This window comes from Scyliorhinus canicula, chromosome 11, assembly GCF_902713615.1.
Source record: "Scyliorhinus canicula chromosome 11, sScyCan1.1, whole genome shotgun sequence".
Lineage (NCBI taxonomy): Eukaryota > Metazoa > Chordata > Chondrichthyes > Carcharhiniformes > Scyliorhinidae > Scyliorhinus > Scyliorhinus canicula.
The window spans coordinates 122,895,537-122,920,290 of record NC_052156.1 but is presented as its reverse complement, the minus strand read 5'-3'; the positions used below and the strand labels follow the sequence as shown (position 1 = coordinate 122,920,290).

At 46.7% G+C, this 24,754-nt stretch overlaps 1 protein-coding gene and 1 non-coding gene across 41 annotated transcripts in view; one reads left to right on the top strand and one right to left on the bottom strand.

Annotated features, from left to right (window-relative positions):
• Window positions 1–24,754, bottom strand: part of LOC119973340 (mucin-2-like) — a 136,164-nt gene that overhangs the window by 39,178 nt on the left and 72,232 nt on the right. For 29 of the 40 annotated variants that reach the window (XR_005462290.1, XM_038811225.1, XM_038811230.1 and 26 more), the window contains 5 exons: window positions 23,799–23,861; window positions 19,267–19,299; window positions 18,949–18,990; window positions 6,611–6,667; window positions 5,224–5,283 (listed from right to left, as the gene is read on the bottom strand). The exons of 4 other annotated variants lie outside the window; for them this stretch is intronic. Coding sequence is in view for 35 of the 36 variants with exons in the window: in XM_038811225.1 (XP_038667153.1) it covers window positions 5,224–5,283; window positions 6,611–6,667; window positions 18,949–18,990; window positions 19,267–19,299; window positions 23,799–23,861 (255 nt within the window). In the remaining variant the exon portion in view is untranslated. The remainder of the gene's footprint in view (window positions 1–5,223; window positions 5,284–6,610; window positions 6,668–18,948; window positions 18,991–19,266; window positions 19,300–23,798; window positions 23,862–24,754) is intronic. 7 more of the 40 variants (XM_038811248.1, XM_038811250.1, XM_038811247.1 and 4 more) reach the window with 2 other exon arrangements.
• LOC119974050 lies at window positions 9,828–10,025 on the top strand. The gene has a single exon (XR_005462441.1). It is a non-coding gene; the product is annotated as a U2 spliceosomal RNA (small nuclear RNA).

Genomic DNA, 24,754 nt, shown 5'->3' with positions numbered 1-24,754 from the left:
GGAGAAGCGGTGGAGGAGCAGGCGGATGCGCAAACGGTTGCAGCGCTAGAAGTGGACGGCCTGAAAGAGCGGCAGAGAAGACTGCTGGACAGAGTAGAGGAGCTGGAGAATAGAGTCCGCAGGAACAATCTGAGGATGGTCGGCCTCCCGGAGGGGGCGGAGGGAGCTGATGCTGCAGCGTTTGTAGCAGACCTGCTGAAGCAGCTGATGGGGGCTGAAGCCTTTCCGCGACCGCTGGAGCTGGAGGGGGCACACAGGGTGCAGGCAAGGCAGGGGCGGCTGGGCGGACCCCCCCGCCCGATGGTGATTAGGTTCCACAGGTTCGTGGACAAGGAGCGGGTGCTGCAGTGGGCAAAGAGCGCCAGGAGCAGCACGTGGAATAACAGTGTGCTCCGCATCTATCAGGACCTAAGCCAGGAGGTGGCTCGGCGGCGAGCAGCCTTTAAGAATGTCAAGGAGGTGCTGTTCAAGAAGCACGTGAAGTTTGGTCTGCTGTTCCCAGCTCGGTTATGGGTCACGCACCAGGGTCAACACCACTACTTTTCCGAGCCCGAAGAAGCGATGGATTTTGTGAGGGACCTGGGGATGGTCCCGAAAGGAGGCCCTAAGGACACGAGTTAGGGCCCGAGGATTTCTGTGGGGAGGAACGCCGAATGTGCCTGGACTGCTGCTCAACGGTTTGCTGGGCCAATGGGGCCAAACGGAACATTTGAGACTCTTTCCTTTGTTCATGGACATTTATGTGCTTTTTCTCTTTTTTCTATGTTTTTTCCCTTTTTTTTTTCCTGTTTGGGCTTTTTGTGCAGCTCGCGGAAGACACTGGAGCCGGCTTGCCCCAGTGGGTGGGGAGGAGGGCGGGGAAACAAGGGGAATGGGACAGGAAGGCGCCGGAGTGTTGAGTCACCGGGCTAGCAGATTGGCTAGTCAAGGAAGTCAGATGGGGGGGAAAGCTATAGCCAGTAGATGGCAGGGGTGGGGGTATCGGGGGATGGGGTTAGGGGAGGGGGGGGTTGTTCTGCTGACGGGAGAGGGACTTGAAATAGGCACTGGAAAGGAGGTCGAGGGTGGAGGCAGCTATAGGGCGGGCCAGGAAGGGCGCGACGCACGGGTCAGGGGCCGGCCCGAGAAAGGCTATGGCTGACCGGCGGGGTGGGGGGGGTGGGATGTGCCCCCCGACCAGGCTGATCACCTGGAATGTCAAGGGACTGAATGGGCCGGTTAAGAGGGCGCGGGTGTTCGCGCACTTGCGGGCCCTGAGGGCGGACGTAATTATGTTGCAGGAGACACATCTGAAAGTGTCAGACCAGACCAGGCTAAGGAAGGGCTGGATTAGCCAGGTCTTCCACTCGGACTTGGACTCGAAGTCCAGAGGGGTGGCAATCATGATCAACAAGCGTGTGCAATTTGAGGCAGAGGGCATATCCGCAGACAGGGGGGGCAGATACCTGATGGTACGGGGCAGGCTGGAGGGGAGAAGAGTGGTGCTGGTGAATATATATGCCCCGAACTGGGATGACGTGGACTTCATTAAAAGAGTGCTGGGGAAGATCCCGGACTTGGATTCTCGCAGGCTAATAATGGGAGGGGACTTTAACATGGTCCTTGACCCGACTTTGGATCGGTCGTGTCCCAGAACGGGTAGGCTCTCAGCAATGGCAAGGGAGCTGAAAGGGTTTATGGAGCAAATGGGGGCAGTGGACCCCTGGAGGGAGGGACAGCCAACAGGAAGGGGCTACTCGTTCTACTCGCACGTCCACAAAGTATATTCCAGGATAGATTTCTTTGTGCTAAGCAGGGACTGTAGGGGGGAGGTAAAGAACACGGAATACTCAGCAATTACCATTTCAGACCATGCCCCGCATTGGGTGGACCTGCAGTTCGGGGGAGCGAGGTATCAACGCCCGCAATGGAGGCTAGATGTGGGACTGCTGTCGGAGGAGGGGATCTGCGAGAGGCTTCGGAAATGTATAAAAAATTACCTGCAGGTGAATGACACTGGGGAGGTCTCAGCGGCGACCGTGTGGGAGGCGCTAAAGGCAGTAGTGCGGGGGGAGCTGATTTCAATTGGGGCCCATAGAGCCAAGGCAGACCGGGCAGAGATGGATAGATTGGTCAGGGAAATGGGCCGGATAGATGAAGAGCACGCGGAGTCCCCGGGGGAGGTTTTACTCAGGGAAAGGCAGAGGCTACAGGCGGAACTGGGGGCACTATCCACGAGCAGGGCCGTGGAACAGCTTAGGAAGGCGAGGGGAGTGGTGTACGAGTATGGGGAAAAGGCTAGCAGACTGTTAGCGCAGCAACTTAGGAGGAGGGAGGCGGCCAGGGAAATAGGTAGAGTGAGGGACGAGGGGGGGCACAAAGTGGAGGATCCGGCAGAATTGAATAGGGTATTCCGGGACTTCTATCGTAAGCTGTATACTTCGGAGCCGCCAGAAGAACCGGAGGGGATGAAAAGGTTTCTGGATGGGTTAACATTCCCAACAGTTGGGGGGGGGGGCGAGTGGAAGAGCTGGGGGCCCCGATTAGAGTAGAGGAGGTATTGGGGGGCCTAAAGGCCATGCAGTCGGGGAAGTCCCCGGGGCCGGATGGATACCCAGTAGAGTTTTATAGGAAGTTCTCTGAGCTGGTGGGCCCGGTCTTGGCGAGGGTTTTCAATGAGGCAAGGGACAGAGGGACCCTGCCGCCGACGATGTCACAAGCCACCATATCTCTGATATTAAAGCGGGGTAAAGACCCGGAGGTGTGCGGGTCCTACAGGCCAATCTCCCTGATTAATGTAGATGCCAAGCTCCTGGCAAAGGTACTGGCGGGTAGAATGGAGGACTGTGTACCGGAGGTGATTGGGGAGGATCAAACGGGGTTCGTGAAAGGTAGGCAGCTGGCGGCCAATCTGAGGAGATTGCTCAATGTGATAATGATGCCCCCGGCGGGTAGAGAGGTGGAGGTAGTGGTGGCTATGGACGCCGAGAAGGCCTTTGACCGGGTGGAGTGGGAATATCTATGGGAGGTGCTCGGACGGTTTGGGTTCGGGGAGGGATTGGTGGATTGGATCAAATTATTATATCAGGCCCCGAGGGCCAGCGTCAGGACCAACAGAGAAGTGTCGGAGTACTTTAGGTTGTACCGAGGGACCAGGCAGGGCTGCCCGCTCTCCCCGCTGCTGTTTGCGCTGGCCATAGAGCCGCTGGCGATTGCGCTGAGAGCCGCAGAGGGTTGGAAGGGGATGGTGAGGGGCGGGGTTGAACATAGGGTTTCTCTTTATGCAGACGACCTGCTCCTGTACGTGTCGGACCCAGTGGCCGGGATGGGAACTATACTGGGAATGCTGAGGGAGTTCGGCCAGTTCTCAGGATACAAATTAAATACGGTCAAGAGTGAAATGTTTGTGGTACAGGCAAGGGGCCAGGAGAACAGATTGAGAGGGCTACCGTTTAGGTTAGTTGAGGAAAATTTCCGGTATTTGGGAATCCAGGTGGCGCGAGACTGGGGCAGGCTGCACAAGTTAAATTTGGCCAGGGTGGTGGAGCAAATGAAGGGAGAGTTTCGGAGATGGGATGCACTCCCGCTGTCGCTGGCAGGGAGGGTGCAGACTGTAAAGATGACAATCCTCCCTCGATTTTTGTTTATTTTTCAGTGCCTCCCGATCTTTATCCCACAGTCCTTCTTCAAAAGAGTTAACGGGCTGATCATGAGCTTTGTCTGGGCGGGAAAGTCTCCGCGGGTGAAGAAGGCGATGTTGGAGAGGAACCGCAGCGAGGGAGGGCTGGCGTTGCCGAGTCTGGTCAATTATTACTGGGCAGCCAACATCGCTATGATAAGGAAGTGGATGGTGGGTACGGGGTCTATTTGGGAGCGAGTGGAGGCGGCTTCGTGCAGGGGCTCCAGTTTGGAAGCCCTGGTCACGGCTCCTCTACCGCTGCCGCCGGCCAAGTACACCACCAGCCCGGTAGTGGTGGCGACCCTGCGGATATGGGGCCAGTGGAGGAGGCATGTGGGGGAGATGGGGGCGTCTGTCTGGGCGCCAATCTGCGACAACCATCGGTTTGCCCCCGGCAGTATGGATGGGGGGTTCCGAGTATGGCGGCGAGCAGGGGCGGGAAGGGTGGGTGATATGTTCCTGGAAGGGAGCTTCGCGAGTTTGAGGAGCTTGGAGGAGAAATTTGGGTTGGTAGGGGGAAATGATTTTAGATACCTACAGCTGCGGGACTTTGTTCGTAGACAGGTCCCATCTTTCCCGCGCCTCCCGCCAATGGGGATCCTAGACAGAATAGTCTCTGGGAGGGACGAAGGGGAGGGTAGAGTCTCAGGTATTTATAAGGTGCTCATGAGGGAGGAAGGGTCCCAGACAGAGGAACTGAAACTTAAATGGGAGGAGGAGCTAGGCGGGGAAATGGAGGATGGGCTGTGGGCAGAGGCCCTGAGTAGGGTAAACTCGACCGCGACATGTGCAAGGCTCGGGCTGATCCAATTTAAGGTCGTTCACCGGGCCCATATGACGGTGGCTTGGATGAGCAAATTTTTCGGGATAGAGGACAAATGCGCTAGGTGCGCGGGAGGACCAGCGAACCATGTGCACATGTTTTGGGCATGCCCTGAGCTGAGGGGGTACTGGGAGGGATTTGCGGGGGTCATGGCCCAGGTGCTAAAAACAAGGGTGGTGATGAGTCCAGGGGTGGCAATTTTTGGGGTTTCGGAAGACCCGGGCGTCCAGGGGGAGAAAGCGGCCGATGTGCTGGCCTTTGCTTCCCTGATAGCCCGGCGACGAATATTATTGGCGTGGAGGGACTCAAAGCCCCCGAAGACTGAGTGGTGGCTTGCGGACATGTCAAGTTTCCTGGGGATGGAAAAAATTAAGTTCGCCTTGAGGGGATCTGTGCAGGGGTTCACCCGGAGGTGGCAACCATTTATTGACTTCTTTGCGGGAGAGTGAGCGTCAGCAGGGGGGTGGGGGGGAGGGGGGGGGGGTAGAGTAGAGTAGGAGGGAAAATATGGCGGGTAGTACGGGTGGGAGGGGAGCGGGCTTGTGCAATACGGTATGATGGAAGTATTGAAAGTACGTGGATGTTTGCACATTTTTGCCTTTTTTGCTTCCTTTCTGATGATGTCTGTAACTGTTTATAAAGCCAAAAACTACCTCAATAAAATTGTTTATTAAAAAAAAAAATAGAACATCCACTTGTTTCCTGACTTTGTTGCTATTTATCAAAAGAAGCTGTTACTCACCCGGTGTGGTGCCAGGAGTGGTCCCAGTTGTAGATGGTTTCACAGATGTGGTGACTCCTTCTGAAGAAGCAGAACAATAATGAAAATCACCATCACAATGTAGGCAGCATTAAACTGTGCTAGTGTTTGATCATATAACAATCGCAGTGATCTTGGTGCAAAAGTGATGTTCACAAAACTAATTTATGATTCATATTTTGGTAAATTTTCACCTATTTCCATTGAAAAGTAAGTGTGGACAAAGGGACTAAAGTAAGTGAGGACAAAGGGACCAATTTCACAGTTAAAGCTGTGGAAACATTAACAAATTGATTCGTCCACTCAGGAAAATCTGTATCTTCCGAGGGGGGTAATTTAACAACACCGTTTTTGAGATTGTGAAAGTGCCATGAGTTGCAGATTGAGAATGCTGAATTTTTCAAGTAACCCCAGCCCAAAGGATTGGCCTGTCGGCAACAGGGCACAGCGAGCATTGTCTGTATCTATTTAGATCAAGTCACACTATAAGTATTTGCAGAGAATATTTTACGCCCGGTATGAGAAATATGACGCTAAGGACATGGTTCTGCAGGCAGCAGTAACTGAATCTCTTATGCTTCGTCAACATGGGCAATTCCCACATCAAAGAACTGGAGAACATGAAATGAAATGAAAATTGCTTATTGTCACGAGTAGGCTTCAATGAAGTTACTGTGAAAAGTCCCTAGTCGCCACATTCCGGCGCCTGTCCAGGGAGGCTGGTACGGGAATCGAACCGTGCTGCTGGCCTGCTTGGTCTGCTTTCAAAGCCAGCGATTTAGCCCAGTGAGCTAAACCAGCCCATTTATAAGGGTTGGATTTACAAAAGCCTCTCAATCTAGTGGCAAGAAAGTTGCTCCACCAGCAGCATCCTGTCCCAAGCCAACATGTTCAGCTCTGAGACAATTACATGTAATGAGCTCTGCTGGGTCAGAAATGGAATTTCTTGGCCTGACATATGGCTCACAATGCAACTGCCCGACCCAGAACTCGTTGTAGCAGGAAACTCCCAGGAGGACAGCTGAAACATTTCAGGGATTTCCTCAGACTATCCCAAATGACCTTAAATATCCCTGTCGATTCATGGAACGACTTGGCCTCACATTTATCAAAATAGATAACACATGGAATACCTTTGTCGCAGAGACAGATTTGAGCTACGAGAAGCAGCACACAAACTTCCAAACAAGTAATCTGCGTGTTTCTCGAAGCAACATCTGACCTGTATGTCACAAAATGTGCAGATGGTGCATTGGACTTTTCTGCCATTCCAGAATTCCTCAAACTGGAAGAGAAGCAAGTCATCTTTGAACACGAGGGAACGTCTAAAATGTGACAGAAAGATACTGAAAAACAAATCCTCACTCACCAGTTGTAGAACCGGCCGTGGGCCCAGTTGTGGCTACTTTTGTTACAGTTGTTGTTTCTAAAAGAAAATAAATATATTAAATATCATTGCACTCTGACTGGAAATCCAGCTCTTTAACAGAATTCCAGCTTCAGGTTATTTAATTGACAATAAGACAACAAGACTAAGGAATGAATTGACTGGATCCACTGACGAGCTTAACTATATTGGAATATAATGGAGAAAATTTAATCAGGAGAAAGACAAATCAACATTTGCACATTTGGTCTCGGTTCCTAAAGACAATTTAAAGTTACTGGGTGAAAGAAAATAATGCAAGAATATTAACAATCACACTATGCTCAGAGGGAACATCTTTTGCGAAGGTATGTTTTGGAAACTACTGAATTTGAAGAAGATCCGACAGATCAGCATCAAAAGACAATGAACAATTCCTAAAGGGTGGGTATGAAGGGGCCTCTGGAATTTTTTTGGGGGGTTACGGGTGAGTCGTGAAACTGCGGGGGGGAGGGGGGTTGGGGAAAAAGGGGGGGTGGGAAGGCCAGAAAAGGAGGGGCCCTCAGCCACCCCATAGCAATGTGTCATTGCATGAGGTGTGGGGAGAGGTGTGGAGCAGTGCCCATGTATGTGGGGGTGACATTTCCCAACAGCACAGTCAGAGTTTTTCACAAGGCTAGTTATCTCTGTCCAGGACATATTTAAGCCTAATCCTTCGTGCAGACACTTGTGAACCTGATAAGGTGGGAGCGCATGTAACACATCTCAAACAAACTGGGACGAATAAGCAATAAGTCCATGTTGTGATATCTCTTCAAGGGAGAGCAGCATGCCATCATGATAATAATAATAATCTTCATTAGTGTCACAAGTAGGCTTGCATTAACACTGCAATACAGTTACTGTGAAAGGACCCGAGTTGCCACATTCCGGTGCCTGTTCGGGTACACAGAGGGAGAATTCAGATTGTCAAATTACCTAACAGCACGCCTTTTGGCCCTTGTGGGAGGAAACCGGAGCACCCGGAGGAAACTCACGCAGGCACTGGGAGAATGTGCAGACTCCACACAGACAGTGACCCAAGCTGGTAATCGAACCTGGGACCCTGGAGCTGTGAAACAACAGTGCTACCCAGTGTGCTACCGTACTGCTTGCAGAACCCAGTCTCAGTTTCACATTGGCCGGTAAAAACCTTCATTCCTAATTGTTCGGTGAAATTTGATGGCTTGCTTGTCTGATACAGACACCACTGAATTAAGAAACCATAGCTCGGTAGGTATATGGTTTCAATATTTTCAATTGCTATAGTAAATCAGCTGCATCCCAATTCAAACTGGGGAATTTTGTAGATTTTTGGTTACAAACTTTTGATGTTCCTCCTTGTTTTATTCAATTTATATTTCGGTAACTCTCAAAGCCACCCCTTATAATCGCAACCTTCTCTGACCCACTTTCGCTGACTATCCTAGAAAGACCAGGAGCAGGGCACCATTCAGACAGAGCACCTGGTCTTTTTAGGAAGCTCTTCAGAACAAATGGACAGCCTCTTTAAAAATCTGTGGTTAGAAAGAAGAGGAAGCACTTCAGAGTTATTGAACCCCTGTAGAGCTATATCAATAAACAACTGCACCACTTCCTTTGAGGTTGCCAGGACTTGTCATTCAAGAGGTTTACAAAAGGCAATGGACTTTGAAATTGAATGCAAACATGCAGGTGAAAACCTTTAGGCTTCTAATCATGCATAGAGGCTTGAAAATGTTAAAGGACAATGAAACTGACTGTGATAAAAGCACTTCAAAGGTTTACACATCAAAGGGAATACCTTCACTCTCTTCCTTCAGATCATTGATATTGACATGCTGGGAGAGGGTTTAAAGGGTTAAAGGTTACAGAGAGAACACTTTCACCTTCTAACAGATCATTGATAATGACATTCTGGGAGCTGCCAACACATCAGAGGGAAGACTTTAAACTGAATCTTGACATGCTGAAAGTCAGTTTAAAGAATTTCAAGGCTACAGATTGGAAGGCCAGCCGAATGACCTCCATCGCGGGAAAGACCCCCTGACCTGAGTCCCTCCAGCCCAGCCCAAGGCCCTTCGACACCCACCTCTCCATAACAAGCCCCCCTGGCATGATGCAGGCAGGAAGGATAGTCATCCTCTTATCCTCCATTGGAGTTCAAGATGCCAGGTTGGCACTGCCAAAGTGTAGAGCTTGAAGGGATGTTCTGAAGCAGGGACTGAAGGGGGGCCTGAAGGCAGGGGCATTTGGCGAGCACCTAAGGGGGGGGGGGGGGGGGGGGGGGGTGGCCCAGCCAGTGATTAGTAGGGGTTTGGAAGATTATTCTGAGATCAGGACAAATTTTTAAAATTGTGCCTCGATCTTTGAGGAGCAGGACCTGTCAGCGAGTTTAGGCCCTGCTCCCTCAAATGTTTTAAAATTAATTTACATGATGTGGGTGTCACTGTTGAGGCCAGCATTTATTACCCATCCCTAGCAGCCCTTCACAAGGAGGTGGTGAGTTGCCTTCCTGAACTGCTGCAGTCCTTGAGATGTAGGTACACCTCAGACTACACCAAGTCTAATGTAAAACACAATCCTGTGAAAACAAATTCTGAATGTCATTGAATGACACATCAGCATCGCTCCCAGCACCAGCGGGCAGCATGGTAGCATTGTAGCATGGTAGCATAGTGATTAGCACAGTTGCTTCACAGCTCCAGGGTCCCAGGTTCGATTCCCGGCTGGGTCACTGTGTGGAGTCTGCACGTTCTCCCCGTGTGTGCATAGGTTTCCTCCGGGTGCTCCGGTTTCTTCCTACAGTCCAAAGATGTGCAGGTTAGGTGGATTGGCCATTCTAAATTGCCCTTAGTGTCCAAAAAGGTCAGATGGGTTAAAGGGGATAGGGCGGAGGCGTGGGGCTTAAGTAGGGTGCTCTTTCCAAGGGCTGGTGCAGACTCGATGGGCAGAATGGGCTCCTTCTGCACTGTGAATTCTATGAAGCAGTCTCGATTTGCTGCTCGTGGGAGAACAGACTCAAAACAGGGGGATTGTGCCCTATGACTCCGATTCAGTCGTTTAAAACCATCAAGGGTGTTCTCATAGCATCTAGCATAATCTAAGGCTGTTTGCTAGGTTGTGCCTGTATTTAATGTTGCTGCCATAATGTTTAACCACTGCTGTATAGCGTGTTGTGATCTTATAATGATATTAAGGCATCGCTTCTCGGCCTTTTGGCTAAGATCGAGCGTAGATTGAACCTTTCGGCTCAGATCTGGTATGTCTCTTGCGGGGACCATGAATTGGATTCAATTTGAATTGGTTTTTGGAGCAGGCAAGGAGCTGGATTAGGGGTTTGCCTCTGATCCACATTCTGAGGCTTTGTCACTCAGATAAAGTAATAAAAAAAAAATAATGATACAAAGGCACCGGTCATTCACAAGGGATTGTGAAAACACGTTAGTGGTTCGCTTATTTAAAGTAGGCCCATGAGAACATTTATACAAGGATACAAAACTTGAAGACAGCAGCAGCAGAGCTGTGTATGCTGTGTTCTGCTCACAGGACAAAGTAAAACTGAGACTGGATATTGTGACACACTTCCCTTCCAGTGATAGAATGCTGCTATCCCTTAAAGACATATTACAACTGTAATAGATATGCAAGAGGATGAGCCCATTGCCAGAGGGTTGGCATAGGAGAGAGTCAACCTGTGTACCTGTCTCCTGGTCCTTGAACAAATGAATGGGAATATGCTACAAAATGAGCAGAAGGTATCCACCAGCTTTTAAACTCAGACAGAACAATAATGTCCTTCTTCCAGGTTTATGGACAAAGACAGTGCAGGAATGACGATAATCCACACTATGCCAGAGCAATGATTTCCTGTCAATAGGTAAAAGCAAATTACTGCGGATTCTGGAATCTGATCTGAAAGAGGAAATGCTGGAAAATCTCAGCAAGTCTGGCAGCATCTGCAGGGAGATAAAAGAGCTAACATTTCGAGTCCGATGACTCCTTGTCAAAGCGAACAGACAAAGTGGGAAATATTTATACTGTGGAGTGAGAATGAAAGATGAGTCATTGCCACAGAAACCCAGGGAAACCAGGTGCTAATGGCCACAGAAACCAAGGGGAAAGAGTGTTAATGGCAGTCCCCAGAGAGAACAAAAGATGTGAAAGGTCAAACAGCAGGGAAACTAACATCAGAGGATGAACTGTAGGTGTGTGGGGGGGGGGGGGGGGGGGGAGGGGAAGGGGGAAGCAAAGAGGAGAAAGGTGCAGGAAAGATGGATAAGATTAGGGGGGGTGGGAAATTAAAAGTATATTAAGAAAGAAAGAAATGGTAAAAGGCACTTAAAATGAAATGAAAACAAATGAGTCGAGGTAGGGCTGATCATCTGAAGTTGTTGAATTCGATGTTCAGGCCGGAAGGCTGTAGCATGCCTAATCGGAAGATGAGATGTGTCATGTGTGAGTACCTTTAAGAAATGGATGTTTAAGCAATGTATCTTTAAGAAATGAAGCAGCTCATATTACTGAAGTGATGTCAGACGGTGGGGGTAGCTGAGTGGAGCTCACTTCTGCTTTTTGTTTCAGTTTTGAGAAAAAGAGCTTGGGTGTGTCTGTATTTTTGCAGTAAGCTGGATCTGCAGTGATCTCTGCCAGGAAGGACTATCTTTGAATCATTTGGAGATTTAAACTCATAACAGTAATGTCTTTAACCTCATGTGTTTCTGTTTAAAGGTGTTAAGTGTTTTGGAGGTTTGAAGGAACATTTTGAGGGATTATTTAGTGTTGTATTATTTTTGGGGTTATTTTTGAAGTAAGGGGTGGTAAATGATCCAATGTTTATTTAAAAAGGTTAAACCCACACCTGGGTAACAAGCCAGGTGCTTCAAAAGCAACAATCCATTAAAGGGAGAGGTTGGTTGAATTCCATGATACATTTTGGGGTTCTGAAAATGCCTCTCCCATAACAATTGGGGGCTTGTCTGGGATAAAAGTCTATCTACTGGATTGGCTTTTGTGAACTGAAAGACAGTGAAGGATTGTTGCCTTTCCTGTGTGGTATTTTAGTTTAAGTGGGGAGAGTGTTGTGAACAATGGCACTATCAGAGGCTCAGAAGTTTTTGGGGGTGGAGAATGTCACACACAGTACCTTACGGACAGAGACGAAAAGCAGACTGTTAGATTTGGCAAAAACATTGCAGTTAACATTACCTGACAAAATGCGAAAAGATGAGGTAATTATGGTGGTGGTTAAGCATTTAACGTTGCCTGAGATAGAGTCTGACTCATTGGAAATGGCAAAAATTCAGTTGCAAATTAAACAAATGGCACATAAGAAAGAATTAAAGCAGATTGAATATGAAAGAGAGAGCGAGAGAGGAAAAAGAAAGAGAGAGAGAGGAAAAAGAAAGAGAGAGAGAGAGAGAGGAAAGAGAAAAGGAGAGAGAAGAAAGGTGAAAAGAAAGAATAGCCCTAGCAGAACAAAAAGAAAAAGAAATGGAGATACACATCAGGGAAAAAGATAAAGAGAGGGAGTTTGAAAATTCAGAAAATGGCCATGAAACATGAAAGTCAATTAAAATTGGCAGACATAAAGGGAAACGTACAGTTGGATGATAGTGATGAGGATAGTGAGAAGGAGTGTCATAGTCGAAGGCTTGGTGGGAATCTATTTAAATATGTCAAAGCATTGCCAAAGTTTGATGAGAAGGAAGTGGAAGCCTTTTTCATTTCATTTGAGAAGGTAGCTAAACAAATGAAATGGCCACAGGACATGTGGGTGTCATTGATTTAAACAAAGCTGGTAGGTAGAGCTTGTGAAGTGTTTGCATCACTACCGGAGGAGGTATCTGGAACGTATGAGGAGGTGAAGAAATCCATCTTAAGTGCATATGAGCTAGTGCCTGAAGCTTACAGACAAAGGTTTTGAAATTTAAGGAAAGAATTTGGTCAAAAATACTTGGAGTTTGAAAGGCTCAAACAGAGTAATTTTGATAGGTGGATAAGGGCTTTGAAAATAGATCAAACGTATGAAGCTTTCAGAGAAATTATACTTTTGGAGGAGTTTAAAAATTCAATTTGTGACATAGTGAGAACTCATTTGGAAGAAAGGAGGGTTAAAACTGCGAGATTAGCAGCAGGAATGGCAGATGATTATGAATTAGTTCATAAATCAAAGATTGGTTTCCGACGTCAGTTTCAGCCGATGAGGGATAGAAACTGGGGACATGAGAAATACTCAAGTGGTAAAGGTAAAGGTGATCTGATAGGAGACAATAAAGAGAGTGTACCTCAGATTAAAAAATAAATCCAGGAGGGTGGAAAAGAAATGAAAAGTTTCAAATGTTTTCACTGTAATAAACTAGGCCATGTAAAGTCACAGTGTTGGTGGTTGAAGAAAAGTGCTGGAACGGTTGATGTGGTAAAACAGGATGAGACAGTGGGATTTGTTGGAGTGGTGAAGGAAAGCCCAAGGGAAGCGAAGGAGGTGCAAATGATTGTGCAGCCTGTTCAAGAAGTAATTGTTAAGAAGGTGCCAGATGTCTTTAAAGAATTTACTTGTGTGGGTAAAGTTTACTCATGTGTATCAGGAGGAGCAAGAAGTCACAATTTTAAAAGATACAGGGGCTAGTCAATCTTTAATGGTAAGAGATGAGGAATGATGTCGTTTGGGAAGAATGTTGCCAGAAAAGGTGGTGATATGTGGAATTCAGGGTGAGAGGAGTAGCATTCCATTATATAAGGTAAGGTTGGAAAGTCCAGTGAAGAGCGGTGAAGTGGTAGTAGGGGCAATAGAGAAACTATCTTGTCCAGGAATACAGTTTATCTTGGGTAATGATAAAGCTGGATCGCAGGTGGGAGTGATGCCTACTGTGGTTGAAAGGCCAGTGGAAAATCAGACAACTGAAGGACGAATATCCTGGGATTTTTCTGGATTGTGTAGTAACCCGGTCACAAAGACAAGAGGAGAAATCAAAGAGTGAAGATGAAGTTGAAGTGCAATTATCAGAAACGATTTTTGATCAGATGGTTGAAAAAGAACAAGAACAGGTGGAGGATGAGGAGGATATTTTTAGTTCAGGAAAATTGGCGGAGTTACAACAGAAAGATGTAGAAATGAAATGGATAAATCAGAAAGCATATACGGAAGAGGAATCTGCGAGTATACCAGAGTGTTATTACCATAAAAGTGATGTCTTGATGAAAAAATGGAGACCTGTACATATGCAGGCGGATGAAAAGTGGGCAGAAGTTCATCAAGTAGTATTGCCAGTAGGATATAGAAAGGAGGTGTTGCGAGTTGCACATGAGGTACCAATGGGAGGTCATTTGGGAATCAGGAAATCTCAAGCTAAAATCCAGAAACATTTTTATTGGCCTGAACTACAAAAAGATGTAGTTAAATTCTGTCAATCATGTCACAAATCTCAAGCAGTGATAAAAGCAGCACCCTTAATACCCATTCCAGCATTTGAGGAACCTTTTATGAGGGTCCTAATTGATTGTGTAGGACTGCTTCCTAAAACAAAAAGTGGGAATCAATATCTTTTGACGATAATGGATGTGTCTACTAGGTTTCCAGAGGCCATTCCAATACGTAATATTACAGCTAAAAGGATTGTGGAGAAGTTACTTAAATTCTTTACTAGATATGGACTACCCACAGAAATTCAATCGAATCAAGGATCAAATTTTACTTCAAAGTTATTCAAAGAAGTTTTGGATAGTTTAGGAATAAAACAATTTAAATCAATTGTGTATCATCCAGAATCGCAGGGAGCGTTAGAAAGGTGGCATCAGACATTAAAGACAATGTTGAGAGCGTATTGTCAAGATTATCCAGAGGATTGGGATAAAGGAATTCCATTCGTATTGTTTGTAATTAGGGATGCACCCAATGAGTCGACCAAATTTAGTCCTTTTTAACTAATTTTTGGTCATGAGGTAAGAGGACCACTTAAATTGATTAAGGAAAAATTGGTGGGTGAGAAATTGGAAATTACACTATTGGATTACGTGTCAAATTTAAGGGAACGATTAAATAGAGCAGGTGAATTGGCTAGACAACATTTGAAAGTTGCACAAAATGTGATGAAACGGGTAGCGGACAAGAAATCCAAAGTTTGGAGCTTTGCCAGGGGGGATAAAGTTTTAGTGTTGTCACCAGTGGTAGGTGAGCCTTTAAAAGCTAGGTTTTGTGGGCCATATCAGATTGAAAGGAAATTAAGTGAGGTGAATCATGTGGTAAAAACACCAGATAGAAGGAAGACTCACCGAGTGTGTCATGTGAATATGCTTAAAAGGTAGTTTGAAAGGGAAGGAGAGAAAAAGGAGCTTTTAATGATTCTAACTCAAAGTGACGAACCACATCCAGATGACTGTGAATTTGACATACCTCAAATTAAATTGGAAAATGAGGATGTTCATAAAAATTGGGATGAATTGTTAAGTTACCTTCCAGAGGAAAAACAAACTGACCTGAAAGAGTTATTGATATCACATGGGCAGGTTTGTAGAGATAAATTGGGACGTACTAAAATGGCTATACATGATGTAGATGTGGGAAATGCTGTTCCTATCAAACAACATCCATCTAGACTTAATCCTTTAAAATTGGCACAGGTTAACAGAGAGATTGAGAGTATGTTGAAAAATGGCATAACTGAAGTGGGTTGCAGCCAATAGAGCTCACCCATAGTGATGGTACCTAAACCAGACAGTACCCAATAGTTGTGTGTGGACTATCAAAAGGTGAATACAGTTACAAGAATGGACTCTTACCCTATTCCATGTTTAAAGGATTGCATTGAGAAAGTGGGACAATCTGCTTTTATTTCCAACTTTCAGACGTGGAAAGAACATTTAAAACGTCGTATGGAGTTCTTCGATCGACTTCGGGAGGCAGGTTTGGTGATGAACCTAGCCAAAAGTGAATTTGGAGAAGCCCAAATCACTTCCCTTGAGGAGTTTCTGATACCCTCAAGACGAAGGGAAATAATGCGATTTCTTAGCATGTGTGGATTTGACCGAACCTTTGTGCAAACGTTTTAGAACATAGAACAGTACAGCACAGAAGAGGCCCTTCGGCCCTCAATGTTGTGCCGAGCCATGATCACCCTACTCAAACCCACGTATCCACCCTATACCCGTAACCCAACAACCCCCCCTTAACCTTACTTTTATTAGGACATTACGGGCAATTTAGCATGGCCAATCCACCTAACCCGCACATCTTTGGACTGTGGGAGGAAACCGGAGCACCCGGAGGAAACCCACGCACACAGGGGGCGGACGTGCAGACTCCACACAGACAGTGACCCAGCCGGGAATCGAACCTGGGACCCTGGAGCTGTGAAGCATTTATGCTAACCACCATGCTACCCTGCTGCCCCTTTGTGGTGTGATTACTCCACTGATGGACTTGCTAAAGAAACGTCAAAAATTTCAATGGACAGCGGACTTTCAACAGGCATGTGACTGCCTGAAAGGTGTGATAACCGAGGTTCCTGTATTGGAGAATTGCAAGGGACTCTGTGATCAGATTGAACTGAAGTATCTAACTCTAAAGAGAATTGCTGAGGCGTAGAGGAATGGATGGATTGTGCATTGACTTTCTTGTTCAAAGAGACTGTCAATCAAGAAGGATTTCGGTTGGAGGAAGAAGAACGGGAAAGATGGACTTTATTATTATGCCTGTTTGCGTGTGTTTTTTTTTGTGAAACGAAAAAGTATATTTACTGTGTACATTTCTTAGTGGATGGTGCAAAAGTGAAAAATGAAACGACCTTGAAGTTGGTGGTTTATTTTTTTTTCTTGGGGCAGGTGTCATGTGAGAGTACCTTTAAGAAATGGATGTTTAAGCAATGTACCTTTAAGAAATGAAGCGGCTCATATTACTGAAGTGATGTCAGAGGGTCGGGTTAGCTGAGTGGAGCTCACATCTGCTTTTAGTTTCAGTTTTGAGAAAAAGAGCTTGGGTGTGTCTGTGTTTTTGCAGTAAGCTGGAATCTGCTGTGATCTCTGCCAGGAAAGACTATCTTTGAATCGTTTGGGTGATTTAAAGTCATAATAGTAATGTCTTTAACCTGATGTGTTTCTGTTTAAAGCTGTTAAGTCTTCTGGAGGTTTGAAGGAATATTTTGAGGGATTATTTAGTGTTGTATTATTTCCGGGGTTATCTTTGAAGTAAGGGGTGGTAAATGATCCAATGTTTATTTAAAAAGGTTAATTTAAATTCATGGAATAAGCATTGTTTTGTGTTTAAAAACCCACGTGTCCATGATTGTAATACCACACCCTGGGTAACAGGCCGGGTGCTTCAAAAGCAACAATCCATTAAAGGGAGAGGTTTGTTGAACTCCATGATACATTTTGGGGTTCTGAAAAGCCTCTCCCATAACATGTTGTTCCTCCAGTTTGTGTTGCACTTCACTGGAACATTGCAGCAGGCCAGGAACAAACATGTGGGGATGAGAGCAGGGTCTTTTGTTAAAATGGCAAGCAACAGGAAGGTCCGTGTCCTGAATGCACACAGACCGAAGATGCTCAGCAAAGTGATCATCCAGTCTGCGTTTGGTCTCTCCGATATAGAGGAGACCACATTGAGAACAGCGAATGCAGTAGACCAAATTGGAAGAGATGCAAGTGAAACGCTGCTTAACCTGGAATGAGTGTTTTGGGCCTGGAATGTTAAGCATGGAAGAGGTGAAGGGGCAGGTGTTACACCTTCTGCGATTGCATGGGAAGGTGCCATGGGTGATGGGAGAGGTACTGGGTATGGTGGAGGAGTGGACTAGATTGTCTCGGAGGGAACGGTCTCTGCAGAATGCTGACAGAGGGAGTGAAGGGAAGATGTGTTTGGTGGTGGCATCACGCTGGAGTTGGCGAAAATGGCGGAGGATTATGCTTTGCACATGGAGGCTGGTGGGATGAAATGTGAGAACAAGGGGGACTCTATCCTTGTTCTGGGAGAAGTGGAGGAGGCGAGGGTAGCGGCGTGGGAGATGGACCCCACACTGTTGAGGGCCCTGTCCACAACTGTAGGTGGGAAATCACGGTCGAGGAAGAAGGGACACATTTCGAAACACCAGTTTGGAAAGTGGCATCATCGGAACAAATGCGACGGAGGCGAAGGAGTTGAGAGAAAGGGATGGAGTCCTTACAGGGTGTAGGGTACCAGCAAAACTATTCCACCGGGTCCACAGTGAAGAAGGTTTTGTTCCAGGAGGCAGCAGCAATGACCTGCCGTGAGGCACTGGTGCTCAGACATGGCAATAAAGCCTCTGATGTAGATCCTGTGTTGAGAGTATTGCCTCCTTTGAGTTAGATCTCTGTGTCTATTCCCTCTGTTGTGGAATGATGGGGCTGAGGAAAAGGCAGCCGGTGATGCTTCCAGTGTGGGCCTGGCTCCTTTGAAGTCACTGGTCCTCTTGTTCATCATTAGAGGTTTTAGATAGAATCTCAGACGTTGCTGACTTGCCATAGTGAATGCTGCCAGCAGGGAAGATAAGATCAAGGTGAGTAAAGCCCAAGTGAGAAGAACGACTTTGAGAAAGTTGGAAATTGCTGGTGAAGGAGTGAAGACTAGATGTCTGAATGAGCACTGTCAGCACAAGTCTCTCTCATGGGCAGCCAGCTTCTACCTAATTTCACTGTTTAAAGACTTTCCAACCTGTTAGTCTCATTTGGCTTGATCTGTACTCTGGCATCCTTGATTCTCATTAGTTCCATACAGCCCTGAAGACCTGTGTGCTAGTTTTAAAAGTCAGAATTCTTGGCTAAATTTCCAATTAAGTGCCGATTTAAATATTTGAATTACGTAGCTAATAGCTCCACAGGGGTTTCCTGCACGTCTGCCAATTCAGGGCAATACACAAACATGGACAAGATCATGTTGGGTTTCCGAGGTGGATTTTAACCACCCCACCCACACTGCCGGTTCCCCCGGCCCCCATCAGTCTTAACACTAAAATTCTGCCAAATTTGACAACATGCAGAGTTTCACCATCAACATACAACAGGAATCTTACACCTCTTTCGCATGTTCTGGTATTATTTCAAAAAATGTTGACTACCAAGTTGGGAACCAAAGCAGAGCCAAGAGAGACAGAGTTTGCACAAACATGGGACACAGCATTCCACCTCGTGCACAGACACAGATCTGGCTTCATTCAGATATTCTGATTAAAACTGATTCTCTCTGCAAGTTCCTGCCTGAATATCCACACGTGTGAAGTAATGTCCTTCTTGTGCCTGGGAACGAATGCAATGTGTGGATCTGAGTTACACGGCATTGTTCCTGCAAATCAGAAGAAGACATCACTCACCCGCTTTGGAGACAGAAGTGGACTCAGTTGCAGTAGTGGTACCTTTTAAAGAAGAAAATCGATCGGAACCCACGACATTGCAGTAGAAATCCCTGTAGAGCTCCAGGTTCTGACTTTTTTATTCAGTTTACTACAAGTGTGGTGTTGTAAAAATTATCACAGGGTCTGAAGCCTTTAAATATTAATCCAATTCCAACCACAAGGTGAGTGACCACTGGACTGAACCAATGGACTGTCATTGCCTGAAACTTGAATTTAAGAAAACTGCCCTGGTGTGATCAGACATGCTGGTGAGTGTTGAAAGAAGAGACCACATACCTGTTGTCGTATTTGCACCTATTTGTTTGACAGTGACAGCTACAACAACAAAAGAAAAATAAATAAAACCACTGAACCGCAATTTTAAATCCACACAGCACTGAACAATTCATCAGGTGACTTTTTAATTTATACCAAAGCACAAGGGCTGAGGATTGTTTTATCTTACAATAACAAGGTCAACATTATTTTTCTGACTGTCAAGTCTTCAAATTAAACATAAGCATGGGATGAACAAGACAATATTTACAAAATTGGTTGTCCTTCAAAAAAATTATTTCAATCTACTGGTCAAAAGACAAAACAGGAAGAATATTGGGCACGATTCTCTGCTCCCGGGAAAAATCGTGATGGCCTCGGAGCCCGCTCCTCTCACTGAATTCACCCCCGCCCGGGGGGCTAGGAGCGGCACTCCGTAACTCTCGGCCGCGCCAAGAATGACGTGATGGCGGCGCCTATGTGGCGTCAGCCGCGCATGCGCAGGTTGGTCGGCTCCAACCCTCGCATGTGCGGCTGATGTCACGACGGCTGACAGCTCAAACCCGCGCATGCGCGGTGGCCGTCTTCCCCTCAGCCGCCCCGCAAGACGTGGCGGCTTGATCCTGCGGGGCTGCGGAGGGAAAATAGTGCGTCCTGTTGAGACGCTGGCCTGACGATCGGTGGGTACCGATCGCGGGCCTGTCCCCTCCCGAGCAGTCGTGGTGCTCAGTTCCCACCAGGCCCAATACAAGCCCCAAAACGGGCATCTCACGGTGATTTCACGCCGGCAGCGACCATGTGTGGTTGCCGCCGTCATGAAACGGTCACGAACGGCAGGCCGCTCGGCCCGTTCGGGTCGGAGAATCGGGTCGGAAAACGGCGAGCGGCGATTCTTCCGAGCGGGGGGTGGGAGAATCGCGGGGGTGCACCAGGGGGTCGTGGAATTAGTCGGGGGGCCCTCCCGCGATTCTCCCACACAGCTTGGGGAGCGGAGAATCGCGCCCATTAACTATTACATGTCAATGAGGTCGTCCTTAATTTGAAAATAAACAAAGGGATTCTCCGCGAACCGGCAGGACGAGCCACGCCAGCGCCGAGGAGTGGCATGAACCTATCTGGCGTCAGGCCATCCCGAAGGTGTGGAATCCTCCACACATTCAGGGGCTAGGCCGGTGCCGGAGTATTTGGCGCCGCACCAGATGGCGAGGAAGAGCTTGGCGCCACGCCAACTGGCGCCGAAGGGCCTCCGCTGGCTGGCGCGAGTTGGCACATGCGCGGGAGCACCAGCATATGCTGGCGTCATCCCAGCACATGCGCAGGGGGGTTGTTCTCCGCACCGGCCATGGCGGAGGTTGACAGCGTCCGGTGCGGAGGGAAAGAGTGAAAGAGTGCCCCCACAGCACATGCCCACCCGAGAATTGGTGGGTCCTGATCGCGGGCCAGGCAACCATGGGGGCACCCCCCCCCCCCCCCCCCCCCCCGGGGCCAGAGCCCCCCGCGCCCCCCCCCTGAGGACTCTGCAGGCCGCCCGTGGAGCCAGGTCTCACCGGTACCTGTTGTGATTTATGCTGGCTGGACCCGCCATAAACGGGCGGCCACTCAGCCCATCGAGGGCCGTTGAATCGCTGGGGGCTGCTGCCAGCGGCCTCCGACTGGCGCGGTGCGATTCCCGCCCCCGCCAAAATCCCAGCGCCGGAGAATTTGGCAGCCGGCTGGGGCTGGATTCAAGCTGATCCCCGGCAATTCTCCGCGCTGGCAGGGGGTCGTTTCACCATCAACATGAATAGAATTATCAGAGCATCATTTCAAAAAGGTTCAGGAAATGTTAAGCATGCAGAGACTAAGAGAGACAGAGAAATTCACAAACTTGGACATAGCTCCTCAGGCACAGACTTTGATCGAGTTTGAAACAAGCTTGTTCTAGATAGAATGAGCTAAATATCTGCCAGTGTTAATAATATCCTTCCACAGTCCCACAACATGACTGGTGGCACTAGCCTTGCTAATGTATAACACAAGAAGCCACCAGTCGCATAGGGAGGAGTCATTATTTTGATTGGTTCTAGATGCTGTCTATGTTGTAGTGCAAAAAATGCCAACCCTCAAGAATTTTGTCAAGATGTTTTGTCAGTGAAATTCCGGCTCACTCACAACCTTGTTAGGGCGCTCAAAATGTGGGGTTTTTTTTAGTGCTACTGTGCTTGTGCACCCAATCCATTGGGCCTTTGTTACACCGAGGCATTTCTGTGCATTAGAGGCTCATAATCATTTGATTTCTCCCATGCTGCCTTTTGCAACAAACCTGAATTGTTTAGGCTCTGAAATGGAGGCATGAAGTGAAGCAACAGTTACAGTTCATGAATCGGAGCTTGTCCAGTATGTTTTGGTCAATGGTTCCCAGGCTATAAATGAAGGTACTACTCAGCAGCTGTCATGATTAGCATCATTATGGTGAGAATAACCATGCACATGTGTTCAAACGAACATAAGTACTTATGGAGCAGAAGTGGGTCAGATGACTGCTCTGCCTCTCAAGTCTACTCCGCCATTCAATAAAGATCGTGGCTGATATTTTTGGCTGCTAATTTGGTGTGCGTAATGTCAATTATAGCAGCACTAGGGAGGCTTTGTACTGCTTATGTGGTATAGGCTGCCCTGCCGGATACCTCCTGTGTAGTCAGCGTATAAAAAGGACATGTGCTTTGTGTCCTGGAAAGTTGTAATTGGATGATATCCTGTTTCCTTATAGTCGCACCAGCTGATGTGATGCAAGGACTGTAAACATGAACCAAGCAGATCCTGTCTACATATGTAAAAGCAAAATACTATGGATGCTGGAAATCTGAAAGAAAAACAGTAAATGCTGGAAGACATCAGTTGTTTTGGTCGTCCATGTGACTCTTCTTCAGAATTAAGGAGAGGGAGAAATCATAGAATCCCTACAGAAATGTGCTGGATTTTATCCTGTTTAAAAGAGGGTGGCACAGGTGGAGTAAAATAGATGGTCAGAAATAGGTGTGTACACAGGAGAGACTTGACAAAGATGTCATGGAACACAAGACACATAGACAGTCAATGGTAATGTTAAAGTCTAAAGAGGGGGGTGATAGTGGCATAAAAGTAAAAATAGCACCCCGTCTTCCGATTAGGCACTTTACAGCCTTCTGGACTTTACATTGAGTTCAACAACTTCAGACCATGAACACTCGCCTCCATCTTGCCACTATTTAAAAATTGAATTTTTCTATTTTCTCACAACCATCCTAGCTCCAACCCCTACAGACCCATTTGTTACCTGTTCTTAAGATTTGCCTTCACAGATAACTGACCCTTGTTCTGTTATAAACACATTCTGCCATATTATATTTGTGTCACTATCAAGACCACCTTTAGTCTGTAACATGACCATTAACATTCACGTAATCTTGTGTTCAACAATTTTCAACCATTTGCACCCTGTAGCCACCTAAGATGGACACTGGGCTACAAAATGGAGAACTGCTAAGGCTGCAGGGAGAAAACAGTCTTAGCAAGGACAAGCAGTTTGCAGAAGGCTAATTAGCATTCTGCACGTACAGAAACCAGTTTGTGGCCAGGTGCAGAATCTCAGCCAAAGGTGTAAATGGCAACAACGATTTACATAGTAATGAGGTGATCCAGATCCAGGCCCACACAATAGAAACATTTAGGTATGAATGGATACTTTTGAGTAGACGCCCAGACGAAACGGCACCATAGTATCCATCACAAAGAACCATAGAGACCGCCCCACCCATCGAGAAGCGACCCTCAGATTGGGGGGTTTGGAAAATATCGATTGGGAGAAGACCCAATCGATATACAGCAGGTAGAGACCGCCCCGAAGAGGCACGGACTTTGGGGGGACCTATAAAAGTAGACCCCGCACATGGTTCGGTCTGTTGTTTTTGGCTCCGGCTCTCTGCTGTTTCATCGCTTTGCTGATACATCGTATCCTGACTCCAGTTCCATCACCAGCCGTTGAGCCACCAGCCATCGAACTGTAAGTGTCACCACAACGATCGCTACGTGATCCAGACTTTGCTAGACCCTGACGATTTTAAGACCCTGAGAGTTGCAGACCAAGAACAGGACGAAGGCCTTGCTCCCTGACCTTGCCTGTTCCTGTCTAGATAAGTATTTTAGTCATTTAGTTTATAAGTAACTTAGTCTCTTTAGTGTATGCATGTGTATTTATTATATTTGTTATAATAAATATCAATCGTTTGAACTTACTAATCGGTGTACAGATTTATTACTTTGAACCTGACCTTGATGTACTTGTGAGGTGTCTAAATACGGCACCTGGAGACTCCTGAGCAGAATTACATACACAGAGCCGTAGTAGTGTTAAGCACACGGCCTTTAAACGGAGGCGTGTTAATACACTCCAATAAAACGCGTAACACTCAAGTAAAACGTGCAACAACCCAAACAGGAAATGTCAACAAGACTAAACTAACGGAATGACATCACAAATTTGAAAAACGAGTGAAGAGGCTTGATGGAGGCTATTGAAAGAAGACACCACTCACCAGTTGCAGTAAAATTGTGAATAGCAGTTTTCACTGTTGTCCCACTTGTTGAAGCCATCACTTCTGAACAAAAAGTAAATTACTCACAATGACTACCGACAAATTTCAAATTATGCAGTATTGATAATTTCATTAGGAGGATATTTTATTGATTCTACACCACAAAGAATGAGGAAACATTTTTGAAACAATAGCAATAGAAACATTAACAAACATGAAAGTGGCAAGACAACATTTGCACATTTGGTTGATTTAAAATAACTACCTCAATATGCTGGATGAAAGAAAAAAAAAGTAAATCATACGATTAATTCAAATGTCAGAAAAAGTGGAGTAATTCAAATGTTAGAAGAGGTGGAGTGGGTTTTCCCACACAATCTGCTGAATTTAATGGGAGGAAATTGTCGCCCCGAGAGGAGGCAAGTAACAGTGAGTTGAAGAGGAAGATCAGAATCCAGCTTAGGAGAAGATTGGTGTGTTGAGAGGTTGAGGACAGGATTAGGAAGATCAAAGCAGACAGTAAATGGAGTATGGAGCCAGCCAAACCCAAGTAAGCCGGGGTCATGGGAGGTCAGAAGTAAATCAGAGGCAGGGTGTGGGTAGATTAGAAGGGTCGTGATGGGGAAATTGGAGATGGAGATGGCATTATTGAGGAGATCAGAAGTTTTGGGTTTTCCAATCGTGGTGGGTTGGTGACACAGCTAAACTGTATCCACCAGGTTAGTGAATATGAGGGTAGAATACAAGTAAATGCAACATGAATGGGAATTTGCTTTAAGTGATAAGTGAAGAGTTGAAATTTTAGCTGTTGAATTAGAAAGAGAAATGAAAGGTACATTTATCACTGGGAACGGTCATACATTAATAAAGTAACATTATGACATTTAATTTGCTGGAAGTAATGGCCATGAAGACAACAAGAAAGATTTTGTATATTCTGGGAAACAAACGTTTTA